This window comes from Sciurus vulgaris, assembly GCF_902686455.1.
Source record: "Sciurus vulgaris genome assembly, chromosome: 4".
In the NCBI taxonomy this organism is placed as follows: Eukaryota; Metazoa; Chordata; class Mammalia; order Rodentia; family Sciuridae; genus Sciurus; species Sciurus vulgaris.
This window is the reverse complement of record NC_136464.1, coordinates 930010-943034: the sequence shown is the minus strand read 5'-3', so window position 1 is coordinate 943034 and position 13025 is coordinate 930010. Positions and strand designations below refer to the sequence as shown.

At 63.0% G+C, this 13025-nt stretch overlaps 1 protein-coding gene across 11 annotated transcripts in view; it reads right to left on the bottom strand.

Moving 5' to 3' along the window:
* Window positions 1-13025, bottom strand: part of CFAP46 (cilia and flagella associated protein 46) — a 101802-nt gene that overhangs the window by 69704 nt on the left and 19073 nt on the right. For all 11 annotated transcript variants that reach the window (XR_013763632.1, XM_079138715.1, XM_079138713.1 and 8 more), the window contains 9 exons: window positions 11998-12128; window positions 11246-11373; window positions 10153-10286; window positions 8748-8960; window positions 7723-7888; window positions 6272-6421; window positions 5430-5537; window positions 4749-4915; window positions 360-491 (listed from right to left, as the gene is read on the bottom strand). Coding sequence is in view for 10 of the 11 variants with exons in the window: in XM_079138715.1 (XP_078994841.1) it covers window positions 360-491; window positions 4749-4915; window positions 5430-5537; window positions 6272-6421; window positions 7723-7888; window positions 8748-8960; window positions 10153-10286; window positions 11246-11373; window positions 11998-12128 (1329 nt within the window). In the remaining variant the exon portion in view is untranslated. The remainder of the gene's footprint in view (window positions 1-359; window positions 492-4748; window positions 4916-5429; window positions 5538-6271; window positions 6422-7722; window positions 7889-8747; window positions 8961-10152; window positions 10287-11245; window positions 11374-11997; window positions 12129-13025) is intronic.

Sequence of the window (13025 nt, the reverse complement as noted above, 5' to 3'; positions counted from 1 at the left end):
CACAGCTCCCCCCGCCTGGCACTGCTTCCGCCGGGGAGCCTCTCCACTGCCCGGGTGCCCCTCCACACGACGCCTCCAGGCCACCTGGCCGGCCTCCCTGCACAGCAGGGCAGTGCTGGGGCCAGCCACCCCCGCTCCTCACGCACCCGCCTGGGCCTGGCCTTGCTCAGGCTGCTCAGGGCCCTCTGGCCACTGGTGCTCAGAGACCCTTCCTGGGCCCAGGACCACTCAGGGCAGCCAGTGGCCTCTGGTATCCCTGGGCTCCCCACGGGTGGGCACGGTCCTCCCCACACTGCCAGGTGGCTCCTGGGGCTTCAGTGTCCCTGCGGCCTCCTGTGTCCCAGGCTGCGTCTGCACACCTGGCACTCTCCATGAAGGCCTTGGCCGCTGCCAGCCGCAGCTGCTTCCGCCCCTTCAGGTTCTCCATGATGCTCTGTCCCTGGATGCAGGTGGCCGTGCACAGCATCTCCGCCACCAGCTGGGCCTCCACCCTGGGGGCAAGAGTGCTTGAGAAGGGGGTGACCTGCAGCAGTCTCTCCTGCGGTCCTCTGCGGTGGCCCCCAAGATGGGGCCCATCTCCACCCACCCTGTGTGCAGCTCCCCGCCCTCCCAGAACCTGGGCAGCCGTGAGGACGTGCCCAGCGGGCTGATGGGGGCCAGCGACTTGGCCTCACGAGGCCTCTGCTTGTTGGCTGGAGCACTGACCTGTGGCTGGTGCCACTCAGCCTGCGAGGGGGAAGGACACATGGAGAGGTGGACAGTGACACGGGTAGAGAGCATCCCCAGGAACACCTGGCTATGGGAGGCAGCGCTGAGGGCCTGGGAGTTAGCTTCGGGGATACCTGATCAGTGGTCTCTCCATGACTGGTCTGTGCTGACCCTGAGTGACTTCATGAGAGACCCTGAACCAGAACCAACTGGCCGAGCCCGTCAGTCACAGAGCTGAGGAGCCACTAGCTGATCTGGGGGCCGCTTGCTGTGCAGCAGTGGGCGCCAGTCCAGCCAGGCTCTGCGGGGCAGGAGGAGGAGCGCTGGCCTCTGGTGGTGCTCTCTGCACCCAGCTCGGCTGGGATCGCCTCCCGCAGAGCCGCCAGAGCAGCAGGCCCTTCTAGGATGTTCTTCGAGCACCTCCCGTGGCCTGGGCACCTGCAGACCATGCACTACAGAGTGACCCCAGCGCTGTGTGGGGCACATCCTGCCACTCAGCTCAGAGCTGACTCTGACAAACACGCTGGTTCTGGGGAGACGCCTTCAGGGACGAGGCCAGGCACCTGCAGGAGTAGCCAGAGGGAAGGTGCTGGCTCTGGCCGGCAAGGACCTGCCCTGTGGTGGGAGTCGGGTCTGGAAGGAAAGCAGAGGCTGACAACACTGGAGGCGAGCACGGCTCAGGTCCTCCCGGTGCTGCGGCCCGGAAACCGGGCAGGGTGTCCTAGGAGTGTCCTCAGGGGAGGCCCTTCTTCAGGTTCCTGAACCTGTGCCCTGCCTGAGTGCCCTGAGTGGCGGCTGAGCTCCCTGCTGCCACCCTGTGGCCTGCGCTCTTGCTTCTGCGACTTGCAGCGCTGCTAGGCGAGCAGGCCCCCAGCGCCATGGCACTTCTCTGAGGCACCTCTGCCGGGTGTGCCTGGGCCATGACGTGCCTGCGTGACGTAAGCCGGAGCCGGACGGGGTCTGCGCTGGAGGAGCCCGTGTCCAGCGCTCAGTGCTGGGAGAGCCGCGTCCTTCCGGGGGAAGGGGGGCGCCACTCCTGCAGGTCAGGGGCAGAGGCTGCCCTCTGCCAGCTCTGCGCTCTGCCTTCTGTGCTGCTGCCCTTCTCCGCCCTCCCGAGTCCTTCACCGTCTTCTGGCGGGTGTTTGGCGAGACCTCTGGGTTGCACAGGGGCCTCAACGCGACCCTCGACCCTGACAGCCTGGCGGACACGTGGAGCCCTCTCGCCGTCCTGGGGCTCTGCCGCCACGCGTTCCACCTGTGTCCGTGGCTCTCAGCAGGCAGTGCGAATTCTGCTTTAAACAGTCGGCTCTCAAGAACTGGGCAGAGGGCGGCCTTCCTCCATCCCTCGCCACGACCGCCTGGTGCTCTTCCTCACTCCCGAGCCCCGCCCACGTAGAGCCAGTCCTCCGGCTGAAGCCTCTCCCGCTGCAGCTGCTGGAGCACCCACCAGGCCTGTCACGCAGAGACACCAGTGTCCACTGGGCGCTGGTCGCGCTGACCTGCCCAAGTCCCAGCGTGGACGGCAGCTTAGTCTCTGACCTCTCCCTCTGCGCAGTCCTTGGTAGGTCCTGGCGCCCACGTACACTCCAGGCCTCGCCCCGCCGCAGGGTTCTCAGAGCCCAGTGTCCCGTCCAGTGACATCTCTGTGGCGCTGCCCTGAGAGGAGAGCTCCTCCTCTGGAGCATGGGAACAGACACCTGCCCAGGAAGAGCAGCCCTCCACTGGACACCAGTCACTGCGCTGTCGGTCACCGTGTTCTGTCCTGTCTGTGCGCCTGGGCATGGGGGAGCCCTGGGTTTCAGAGGCCACAGGTTACAGAAGCTGCAGGCCACATTTCTTCGCTGACTCCCAGATCATCACTGGGTGTGTGGACGTGGCCCCGAGCTGTGGTGTGAGCCAGACCACATGTTGCCCAAGCCCACCCTGTGGGGATGTGGCCAGGGGGGTGCAGCCACTGCCAGGTGCCCACCTCCTGCCCACATGAGCTGATTCCACCACAGCAAGCACCAGGAGGACCTGAAAGATGAGACTGGCAGCTGGGCCCAGGCCAGGGACATGGGCACTGGGAGGTTCTCCTGGGCCCAGCCACAGAGGGCACCTCCAGCTTGGCGGTAGCTCAGGAAGGCCCTGAGGGCCTGCACACAGCACTCTGTAGCAGCTGGCGAACCCCTCATTCAGGAAGGGGACAGCCACGCTCTGTGACTGCCATTCCAAACCAGAACATGGAAGCTGTACAGCGAATGGAGGTGCCCAGGGCTGTGTGGGCAGGTCCTGCGGGAGACCCGGCGGGAGCGGGCAGACCGAGGGCTGGTGTCATGCACTTCGCCGGTGCCCCTTCCATCGCGACCTGACTTGCTTGGGCGCATCCTGGTCTATTCAGAGTGACTTTCACTAGGCTATCTCTGGTGGCCACAGGAGACAGTGCCCCAAACCCACATGGCCCCAGGGGATGGTGCCCGGTCACGGGTCTGTGAGTGGCCCCGAGGACACAGGGTGGAGCAACAGGGCGGGATCAGAGGCTCGGCAGGCCTTGTGCCTGGGAGGATACAAGGATGAGGCGCCATTCACAGGTCACGCCTTGTGGCTTCCAGCCTCCAGACCAGGAGCAACGGCCTCCCGGTCTGGCACTAGGTCCTGGCAGTCTGGACTGATGCCCCCCTCTGCCCACCATGCCCATGGCCAGTGGGTCGCACACTGCATGCCTGGTCTGAGGAAGCCTGTTGACACTGAGCACTGTGAGAGGCACAGAAGCTGAAGTCCTCAGTGACATGGGGACAGCAGGTGGAGGCTGCTGTGCAAGGCGGCAGGCCAGGCTGGAAACCTGCAGGACGACGGAGGCCTACCAAGGTCACTGCAGCCATCCTAGCTCAACGTATTCAGGTGCCACATCCTGGCCCGAGCCTGACACTTGCTTACGTCCCTGCTTGTGGGGACTCCTCCTGTCACGCCACCTGCTTGTGGGGACTCCTCCTGCTCAGGTCACCCTGCTTCTGGGGACTCCTGCTGCTCAGGTCACCCTGCTTGTGAGGACTCCTCCTGTCACGCCACCTGCTTGTGGGGACTCCTCCTGCTCACGTCACCCTGCTTCTGGGGACTCCTGCTGCTCAGGTCACCCTGCTTGTGAGGACTCCTCCTGTCACGCCACCTGCTTGTGGGGACTCCTCCTGTCACGTCACCTGCTTGTGGGGACTCCTCCTGTCATGTCACCCTGCTTTTGGGGACTCATCCTTTCACGTCACCTGCTTGTGGGGACTCCTCCTGTCACGCCACCTGCTTGTGGGGACTCCTCCTGCTCACGTCACCCTGCTTCTGGGGACTCCTGCTGCTCAGGTCACCCTGCTTGTGAGGACTCCTCCTGCTCAGGTCACCCTGCTTGTGGGGACTCCTGCTGTCACGTCACCTGCTTCTGGGGACCCTTCCTGCTCAGGTCACCCTGCTTGTGGGGACCCTTCCTGCTCAGGTCACCCTGCTTGTGAGGACTCCTCCTGTCATGTCACCCTGCTTTTGGGGACTCATCCTTTCACGTCACCTGCTTGTGGGGATCCTTCCTGCTCAGGTCACCCTGCTTGTGGGGACTCCTCCTGCTCAGGTCACCCTGCTTGTGGGGACTCCTCCTGCTCAGGTCACCCTGCTTGTGAGGACTCCTCCTGCTCAGGTCACCCTGCTTGTGGGGACTCCTGCTGTCACGTCACCTGCTTGTGGGGACTCATCCTGCTCAGGTCACCCTGCTTGTGGGGACTCCTGCTGTCACGTCACCTGCTTGTGGGGACTCCTGCTGTCACGTCACCTGCTTCTGGGGACCCTTCCTGCTCAGGTCACCCTGCTTGTGGGGACCCTTCCTGCTCAGGTCACCCTGCTTGTGGGGACTCCTCCTGCTGTCACGTCACCTGCTTGTGGGGACTCCTGCTGTCACGTCACCTGCTTGTGGGGACTCCTGCTGTCACGTCACCTGCTTGTGGGGACTTCTGCTGTCACGTCACCTGCTTGTGGGGACTCCTCCTGTCACGTCACCCTGGAGCATGGTTATGGAGGATACTTACGGACCCAACATCCTCAGGTACTTGATCCCCAACTGTGTGGCCATCTGAGAGCAGGTCATGGTGAGCTCATGGTCATGGGCCGCATAGGCAAAGTGGGTCAGCCTGGTCAGTGTCTGCAGCTCCACCAGAGGCTCTGACCAGCTGCACTCGGAGGCCATTTTCACCACCTTTGGGGGGGGAGAGGGGCATCACGTGGTGATGATGACCCCCACAGCTGTGGCCCATGGCAGGGCGCCTCTTGTCAGCCTGCAAGATCACTGGGTTCTGAGGTGAACAAGGCCGAGCATTTGCCAGGCTTAGGTCACTTAGTGTAGCTGTTCCAGATGCCTCTGTGGCTGGCATAGACCACTGCACTGTGGGCACCATGCCCGCCACATCACTACCCCCGTGGCAGCTGCAGTCTGGGACTGTGTGCCTGTCCCCACAGATACCTCTGCCTGCGCAGAGGGCTTGGGCCTGTCTGGACACCAAGAGGCATCCAGAGAAGAAGACAAAGCGACACTCCATTCAGCAGCTGGAGCTATGTGCTTGGAGTGGGCCGCAGAGTTCTGTTGGGGTGCTGTGGAGAGAATGTGGGGTGCGGCTCAAGTTCTGCTCCCCAGCAAGACCCTCTGAGACTGGCTTCCTTGTCCCTCTTTGCACAGTAGCTGTCAGGCCTCTGGGACACAGTGACACACCCACCTGGGCCAGGGGGGGCACGGTGAAGTCCATGAGGCCCAGCCCGTTGCAGGAGTACATCTCCAGCGCAACGAGGACTCTGGTCACAGAGCTGCTGTCCTCGTTGGTACTCTGTGGAAAGGAAGGGCACTGAGTGTCTGCAGCCTGAGGCACCAGTGAGCAATGGCTGGAGGACCTGGAGGACGGTGCACTCAACCCTCCATGCAGCTTATGGCAACGATCAGCCCATGAGATCGAGTGACTCTGCCTCAGGTGCGTCATGAGGTCTGTCTCCAGGAGGCTTCTTGAGTCACCGAGTAACCGCAGGGCTGTGGCTGTGTCGGCCAGCGCTGTCTGACCCCTGGAGGACGGGCTGCAGCTGGAGGCTGAAGGGCCTGGCCAGCAGTGGCCCTGGCTGCGTGGCCCTCCTTGGCTCCCATCTAAGGCCTCGCTTCTGCTCCTCCAAATGTCCCTCTGGCCCCTCCCTAGATCCCTCCCTGCTGCCCAGTGGCTCCACAGGCTGTCTGCAGGAGCAGGGCTGCTCTGGCCTCCCAGTTCTCTCCCACAGCCTGTTGTATTCCCAGCCTGGGGGTCCCTGACACCTGCCAAGGAGGTGGCCATCTGTTGATGAGTGGCACTGAGGGTGGGCAGCGTCCCCAAGGTCCCAGGCTCAGGCCCCGGGGAGGGTGGCCAGGGGCAGTGGTCTCAGTGGGGAGACAGCCTCCAGACCTCCTAGGGGGAAGTACTACCCACTGCAGTCTGGCCTGGGGCCCAGAAGAGGACCCAAGCCACACTCCGAAGACTGCCTGCAGGCCCCCGTGGCCCTACTTGCCGCACACCTGGCCAGCAGCAGGCACTGGGCTCACCTGCTCGTCGGTGCCTAGCCGTGGCCCAATCTGCTGCTGTGCCAGCTGCTTGGCCTTCACCCAGGTGGCGATGAGCTGCTGCTGCACGCCCGTGGGCACCGCCTCCTCGGGCACACCCCCGTTGGTTTGGCTCAGCGCAAACTCGCAGACCTGCAGTGCAGGCGGCCTCTTCCCGTCGGCCCAGGTGGGGAGCTCGACACCCCCACCGAGCGGCCCCTGCACATTGACCGGCTCCTGCCCACTTGTCAATCTGCCGGGGCTCCAGGTGGACCCAGAAGGCGCCCAGAGGGCAGTCCTCTGCAGCGGGGTCCACCTCCTCTCACCACCACCCGGCTCGGGGCTGTCGCCCAGGACACAGGTCAGAAATGCACCCAAACCCTCAGTGAGTGAGGCCAGGCAGAGTCGCCCACTGCGGTGGAAGGTGCTGGATCTGGGCCTGCACAGGGCAGGCAGGGACCCTGCACCTGGGACCAGGGTCCACTGTGCATCTTCCCAAGGTGACGGCAGGGCTTGGGGGCTGGCCCGAACACTGCAGCTCCCGCCCTCGCCCATGGAGTGCCTGTTTCCTCACCTCCCAGGAGGCTAAGCCCCACGTGTGGTCACTGCTCAGAGCCGCTGCGAGCACTGAGCAACGCCACAGAGGTGCCCTCACCAGCCAGGCAATGATCCTGGTCCTCCAGGCTGCAGAGGCATGCAGCCTCCACGTCTACCCACGTCCCCACATGCCCTCCACCCTTCCCATGTCCCCCAACAACCCCTGTGTCCCCCACAACCCCATGTCCCCACGTCTCATGTCCACTACATCCCCCACATCCATGTCCCCCACGTCCCTCATCCATGTCCCCATGTCCTCCACATCCCAGGTCCCCCACGTCCCACACCCCCCACATCCCCATGTCCCACATCCCTTGCGTCCCCACGTCCCCCACATCCCCACGTCCCACATCCCCTGCATCCCCATGTCCCCAACATCCCCTACATCCCCCACGTCCCCACATCCCTCATCCCCCTGCCCCTTGACAGTCTTGCTCCGTGATCTCTTGGGCTTTGGCTATAAGCTCATCATTAGCGCCTGGTCAGGCCACATGGGTCCATGAGACAAGCTGACCCTGGCCACTCCAGCCCTCCTGGCTCCTCCTCCAGTCCAGCTCCTGGTCCCACTGGGAATGAAGACTGGAGGCCTGTCATGGCCTCCTGCAGCCACTGCCTCCCTGGCCCAAAGGCCACACCCTGGCACCTGCTGAAGCCACAGCAGGGGCCCTGCCTGGATCCCTGTCCTCATGTGGTCCTGGCCCTGGTTTACATGGCCAGCACTACCTGCCAGATGCCTGGGTGGGCCTGGGCAGCAGGCTCTGTGACTGTCCACCCCATCCTCTCCCCCACGAGTATCCAGGCTGCTGTCCACACCCCTGCCCTTCTCTCCCTGCTGGCCCTGGGCCTGGGGGCTGTACCTCCACAGCTGTTCGGATCTCAGAGGCTGCCCCCGGGTCCGCAGGGGCGTGCACGGTGGCTGGTCGCAGGACTCTCTTTGTCTTCTCCAGCGTCTGGGTGGGGATCCAGCTGATGATCAGGCCTCTGGCCAGGGCGTTGCACAGCATCACCAACATGACCGGGTCCCTGGACGGCAGCAGCGTGTGAGCACCAGGAGGCCAGGCTCTCGGCCTGTAGAGGCTCCTGGGGTCTGTGGCAGGAGCAACTGGCCAACAGACTCCTCTGCCAGGAAGCAGCAGAAAGGAGGCCACCTGCTGTCCTCAGGGGAAGCTCAGGGTCTGTGGTCAGAGAATGGAGTCCCTGCTGCTCAGGGGAGGCAGGTCTCAGGGCCCCACCTGCAGAGGGGGACACCGTGCCCCAGGGCCGGGCAGAAAGGCCACTGCACCCCTGCCTGTGTGGCCACTGTGACCAGGAGGTGATGTCCAAGTCTGATTCCCACGGGCAGCTGAAGACATCACAGAAGTAGGGCTTGTGGGACAGAGTGGTCTCCACACGCCAAGATGGAGAATCAGCCTGAGGGGTGCTCACGGGGCAGGGGTGCGTGGGGAGCTAGCTCCAGCTGCCCATCTCTCCGAGCCATCTGCTGACCTGTGGGCTGTAGCCTAGGTGCTCACGAGGAGCCATAGTGTGTTTGTGGCTGCATCCTTACTCATGCCTCTCCTACCAGAATCTGGAGTAAGACAACTGGCCCTGCCCTTCAGACTAAAAAGCAAATCAACAAACACGTTCAAATTGACCTTAGGTAAAACTTGGTGTTTCCAAAGTTGTCATTGTACTAGGAAAACCGTCTTTCAAGTCCACGTGCACCTGGACGTGGCGACCCAGACACAACCAGACCCAGGGGCGGCGCATATGTGGTGCCCTCCTGCCTTCAGAGCGCAGGTCCTGGCCCCTGATGGCCACTGTGGGTCCCATGGCCCCAGAGAAGACATGCTTGACCCCACAGCCCCCAGGGTCTGCCTGCTGCACCTGCCATCACACCCACCCAAGGCGGTCGGAGGCCTTGATGATGTTCAGGAGCTGGAGCAGGGGGTCCAGCAGCTCTCGCTGCCGCCCGGCCACAATGAGGTGGTGGTTGTGGTTCAGCAGGTAGACGGCGGCGTTCTGCACCACCCAGGCCTCCCCGATCTCCAGCCCGATCTCCGCGGAGCGCAGCCAGTTGCTCATGGCGTACTCGGACAGGCCTTCGATCCAGGTCCTGCGGGGCACACAGCGAGCTTCAGCCCGTACAGGTCTTTCCCCAGGAGGCCACTGTGGACTCCCCTGGGTCTAAGCGCGCTGCCCTTGCTGAGCCCCGCAGCCCTCTGTACCTGCCCCTCCCAGCGGAGGTTCTGAGGCCCCGGCACCTCTCTCCTCTCACCTAACTCCTGCTCTTCCCGGGGCCGAGCTCTCATCGGCTACTGGACCCTGGCACCGCCCTGCTCTGAGGAGGAGCTGCTGGCCGAGGCCCTGCCCACCTCAGCAGCCGCCCTTGCCCCCGGCCTCCTCCCGCTTCTGCAGTGTGCCCACCCTCTCCCACCAGGGCACCGAGCTGTGCTTAGCACAGAGCAGCTCCCTGTCACTCAGCACTGAGCCCGAGGGTCCATGTCCCCACCCTGTCAGCCTGGAAAGGGAAGAATTTTTCTGTCAATGTCGAGAGTACTTGGGGCTGTGTGAGCTAATATAGATTCTGCTGCATGTTTTTCTTTATTTTGTTTTACAAACTTTAAAATGTTAGAGACACTCTTAGCTTATGAGCTGTATAAAACCAGCCCGGGCTGGCGGGTGGCACCTCCAGCCAAGCTAGAGAGGACCCGTGTCCCCTCCCATGTGACAGTCGCTCACAGACGGGCCTCCCTTCTCCCACGGCACTGGCCAGCACTGCCGGAGTCGGTACCCAGCCACTACCGCACCCTCTTTGAAAGTCTCAGATTGAAAAGTAGCTCAGAACTGTCACTGTCGGCAGCCTCCCCGTTCCCTGGCTGCTTTCGAGCTTCCCTCTCGCGGGCGTGTCTTTCTGGGTGTTCTGTGCACACTGACGTGAGCTCTTCCTTTGCAGGGGCTTGTGAGCCAAGTGCTCAGCCCACTTTCCTGCAGACGGGACAGCGGGCTCCCTTATCCTCCCCCGTTGCTGACCCCGGAGCCTACATGTACCAGCAGTGAGAAGGCTCCCTAGAGTTGGGGGTGGACTCAGGCAAAGGCGCCAGGGGCACAGCTGTGCGCTCTCCTGCCTTGCTTCCTGCCAGGCTGCCCCACTGACGGCGTGCGCTCTCCGTAGTGCTGGCTCGTGTTGATGCTCTGACTTCTTGTGTGATAGTGGGAATGCTCTGTCTTTCGGGAGGACGTCCCCACTATAGCCCCAAGGAGCAGAGGGTATCTCAGGGGGCACACGGGCCAGCGTGGCTGCCCACCTGTATGTGATCCACTCTGGGTTCGTTTCTGGGGGCTCAGGCACGTATCCAGCTGGGTGCTGGCTCAGGTCCTCAGGGGGGACAGCCTGGTCATTCAGCTCCACACCTTCCATGCGCAGCAAGTGGATGGTGGCCTGTGAGAGTGTGGTGGAAGGGTCACAGGCAGGCCGCCCAGCCCTGGGGAACGGACAGCCGGCATCTCTCCTCTAAGCTCAGGTTCTGAAAACCAAACGCAGGAGGAGACTCCTGGCTGAGCCCACCCCCAGCTGCTGGAGGCCTGTCACCTCACTGCAAAGACACACCCGGGAGAGAAGAGCTAGTGTGGGCACGGCCGCACCCCTGCCCCTCTGCAGAGCAGATGCTTCTTCCTGCTGACCGATGCTCCACCAGCTCCGAATCTCCTCAGGCTGCTGAGCCCACAGGGCAAAGGGGGCCTTCAGGAGATGGGGGGCTGGGCCTGGGTGGGTAAACCCCACTGTCACAGCTGCCTGTCTCCACGGGGGGCACAGCCGCAACCATGCCGTGGACCCGGAGACTCACTGAACAGACCAGCGAGGGCCTCCTGACACTGTGGGACCCCAAAGGAGACGAGCTGCACCGACTTGGAGAATTCTGACGTCACTTCCAGCCCAGGCACAGGCGCAGGCTAGGAGCGCATGCCGGCCACAGGGTGGGCCTGGGTCCAGCTGGCTGCACTCTACCTGCTGACTAGCAGGGCGGGCACTGCATCTCAGCGCCCACACGTGCAGGGGGTCAGATCAAGGCCAGAGATGACACCTCCTTCAAATTCTTCCAAAGTACTCTCCAAACATAAGCCCCAAACGGAAAGACATAACCTGCTGTGTCCACGTGCCTTCGGACTCACCATTCAGAAGTCACTTCTCACCAGAAGTTTGCAGCAACACACAGCAAGATGCGTTTTGATCTGCGTCTTTCTCCTAGAAAAGCTTCCAAGGACTGGGGCGATCGTCCCTCCCTGACCCACAGTTTGGGGGGCCCACACGGGCCTACAATAAAGATCTGCAGTGCGTGAACAAGGTGCCCGAGCAGACCCCAGCTCGCAGCAGCCCACACACAGGAGCCGGGCACGCACCTCCGCACTGATGAAGCCCACCTCCGCGAGCTTCCGCAGCAGGCCGTGGGGCCACCGTTGCGGCAGCGTCACTTCCAGAGGGCCCCAGGCGTCCTGCACAGAGCCTTCCGTGTTTCGCTTCTTCTTTCCTGGGAGATGGAGCAGGCAGAGGGCGAGGAACAGCTCAGGAGCCCGCGCCCCGTGCCTGGGGCTCTCCTCAGCTCCCCCAGGCACCCTAGGCAGGGGTCAGGGTTCAAGGTGAGGGTGTGTCAGACCCATGTCTAGCGAAAGGAGGTGTTGGTGACAGTCGCTGGTGACTTTGCTACCATTACAACTACCGTGAGCTGTCACGTGACCTGTCTCAGTGTCCATGGGGACACAGTCGAGGACCCCAGATACCCGTGTAAACAGCATGGTCTGTGCCTACGCCCTGAACACCTCCTCCTGTGCACGTTAGGTCACCTAGATTGACCTGAGCACCTCATACAAGGTGGGCAAGAAGAAAATGGCTGTCCCTCGGCATCGTATGGGGAATAATGACAAGAAAAACGTCTGGACACGCTCGGTACCAAGGCGAGCGTCACTGCTTCTGTGCACACAGGACCCAGGTCGAGGAGGGCAGGCTGCATTCCACTCGAGGGCTCCTCTGGACCTGCACGCTGACCAGCCCCGGTACTACGGCCTCTTCAGGAGGCCCGGGTGGCCCACCCGGGTGGCCCTGGTGGGACAGGCCTGCCTCTGGCTCCCTGTTCAGGGGCGCCCGGTGTACACACCTCGCTTCTGCCTCGATGGCTTCTTGGCCTTCATGCTGTCGTACAGCAGGCAGAAGCGGCTTGCTGTCCGGCACACATCCCACACTCCCTGCTTCCTGGCGACCTTGGCCAGCTCTGCCCAAATATGGATTCTACTCTCCAAGACACAAGCAGAGGAAACACAGGTTCAGGCATAGCTGGCGAGGTTAGAAGACACAAGGGGGACTGCTCTTGAGGAACAGCCACGCTCCAGGGCTTTGGGACTGCAGCAGCTGGACTGCTCTGGGGGCAGGTGGACAGTGGTCAGGGCCAGGGTCAGGGCTGGCTGTCCCTGAGTCAGGTGCAGGTCCCACGTCCCCATTCCAGCATGGGACATCCTTCCCTGGGTTGATGCCATGGTCTGGCTCACACGATCCTGATGGCTGCACCATGTGTCCCCTGAGGAGAGGGGAGCCTCTTGCTGGCCACACACACATGGGTCATGGCCTGTTCCTTTCACCAACAAGGCCAGGCCTTGCCCATACCCTGCCTGCAATGCGCAGAGCTGGAGGCCCTCCCAGGAGCACCTCCTCCCAGGTGCACCTCCTCCCAGGTGCACACTTCTAAGGTGCACCTCCTCCCAGGAGCACCTCTTCCCAGGTGCACGCCCTCCCAGGAGCACCTCCTCCCAGGAGTTACCTCCTCCCAGGAGTTACCTCCTCCCTGGAGCACATCCTCCCTGGTGCACATCTTTCCAGGACCACCTCCTCCCAGGTCCACCTCCTCCCAGGTGCACACTTCCAAGGTGCACCTCCTCCCAGGAGCACCTCCTCCCAGGAGCACCTCCTCCCAGGTCCACCTCCTCCCAGGTGCACATCCTCCCAGGACCACCTCTTCCCAGGTGCAGTTCCTCTCAGGAGCACCTCCTCCCAGGATCATCTCCTCCCAGGTCCACCTCCTCTCAGGTGCACACCTCCCAGGAGCACCTTCTCCCAGGTGCACCTCCTCCCAGGTGCAGCTCCTCCCAGGTGCACCTCCTCCTGGAGCACCTCCTCCCAGGAGTACCTCCT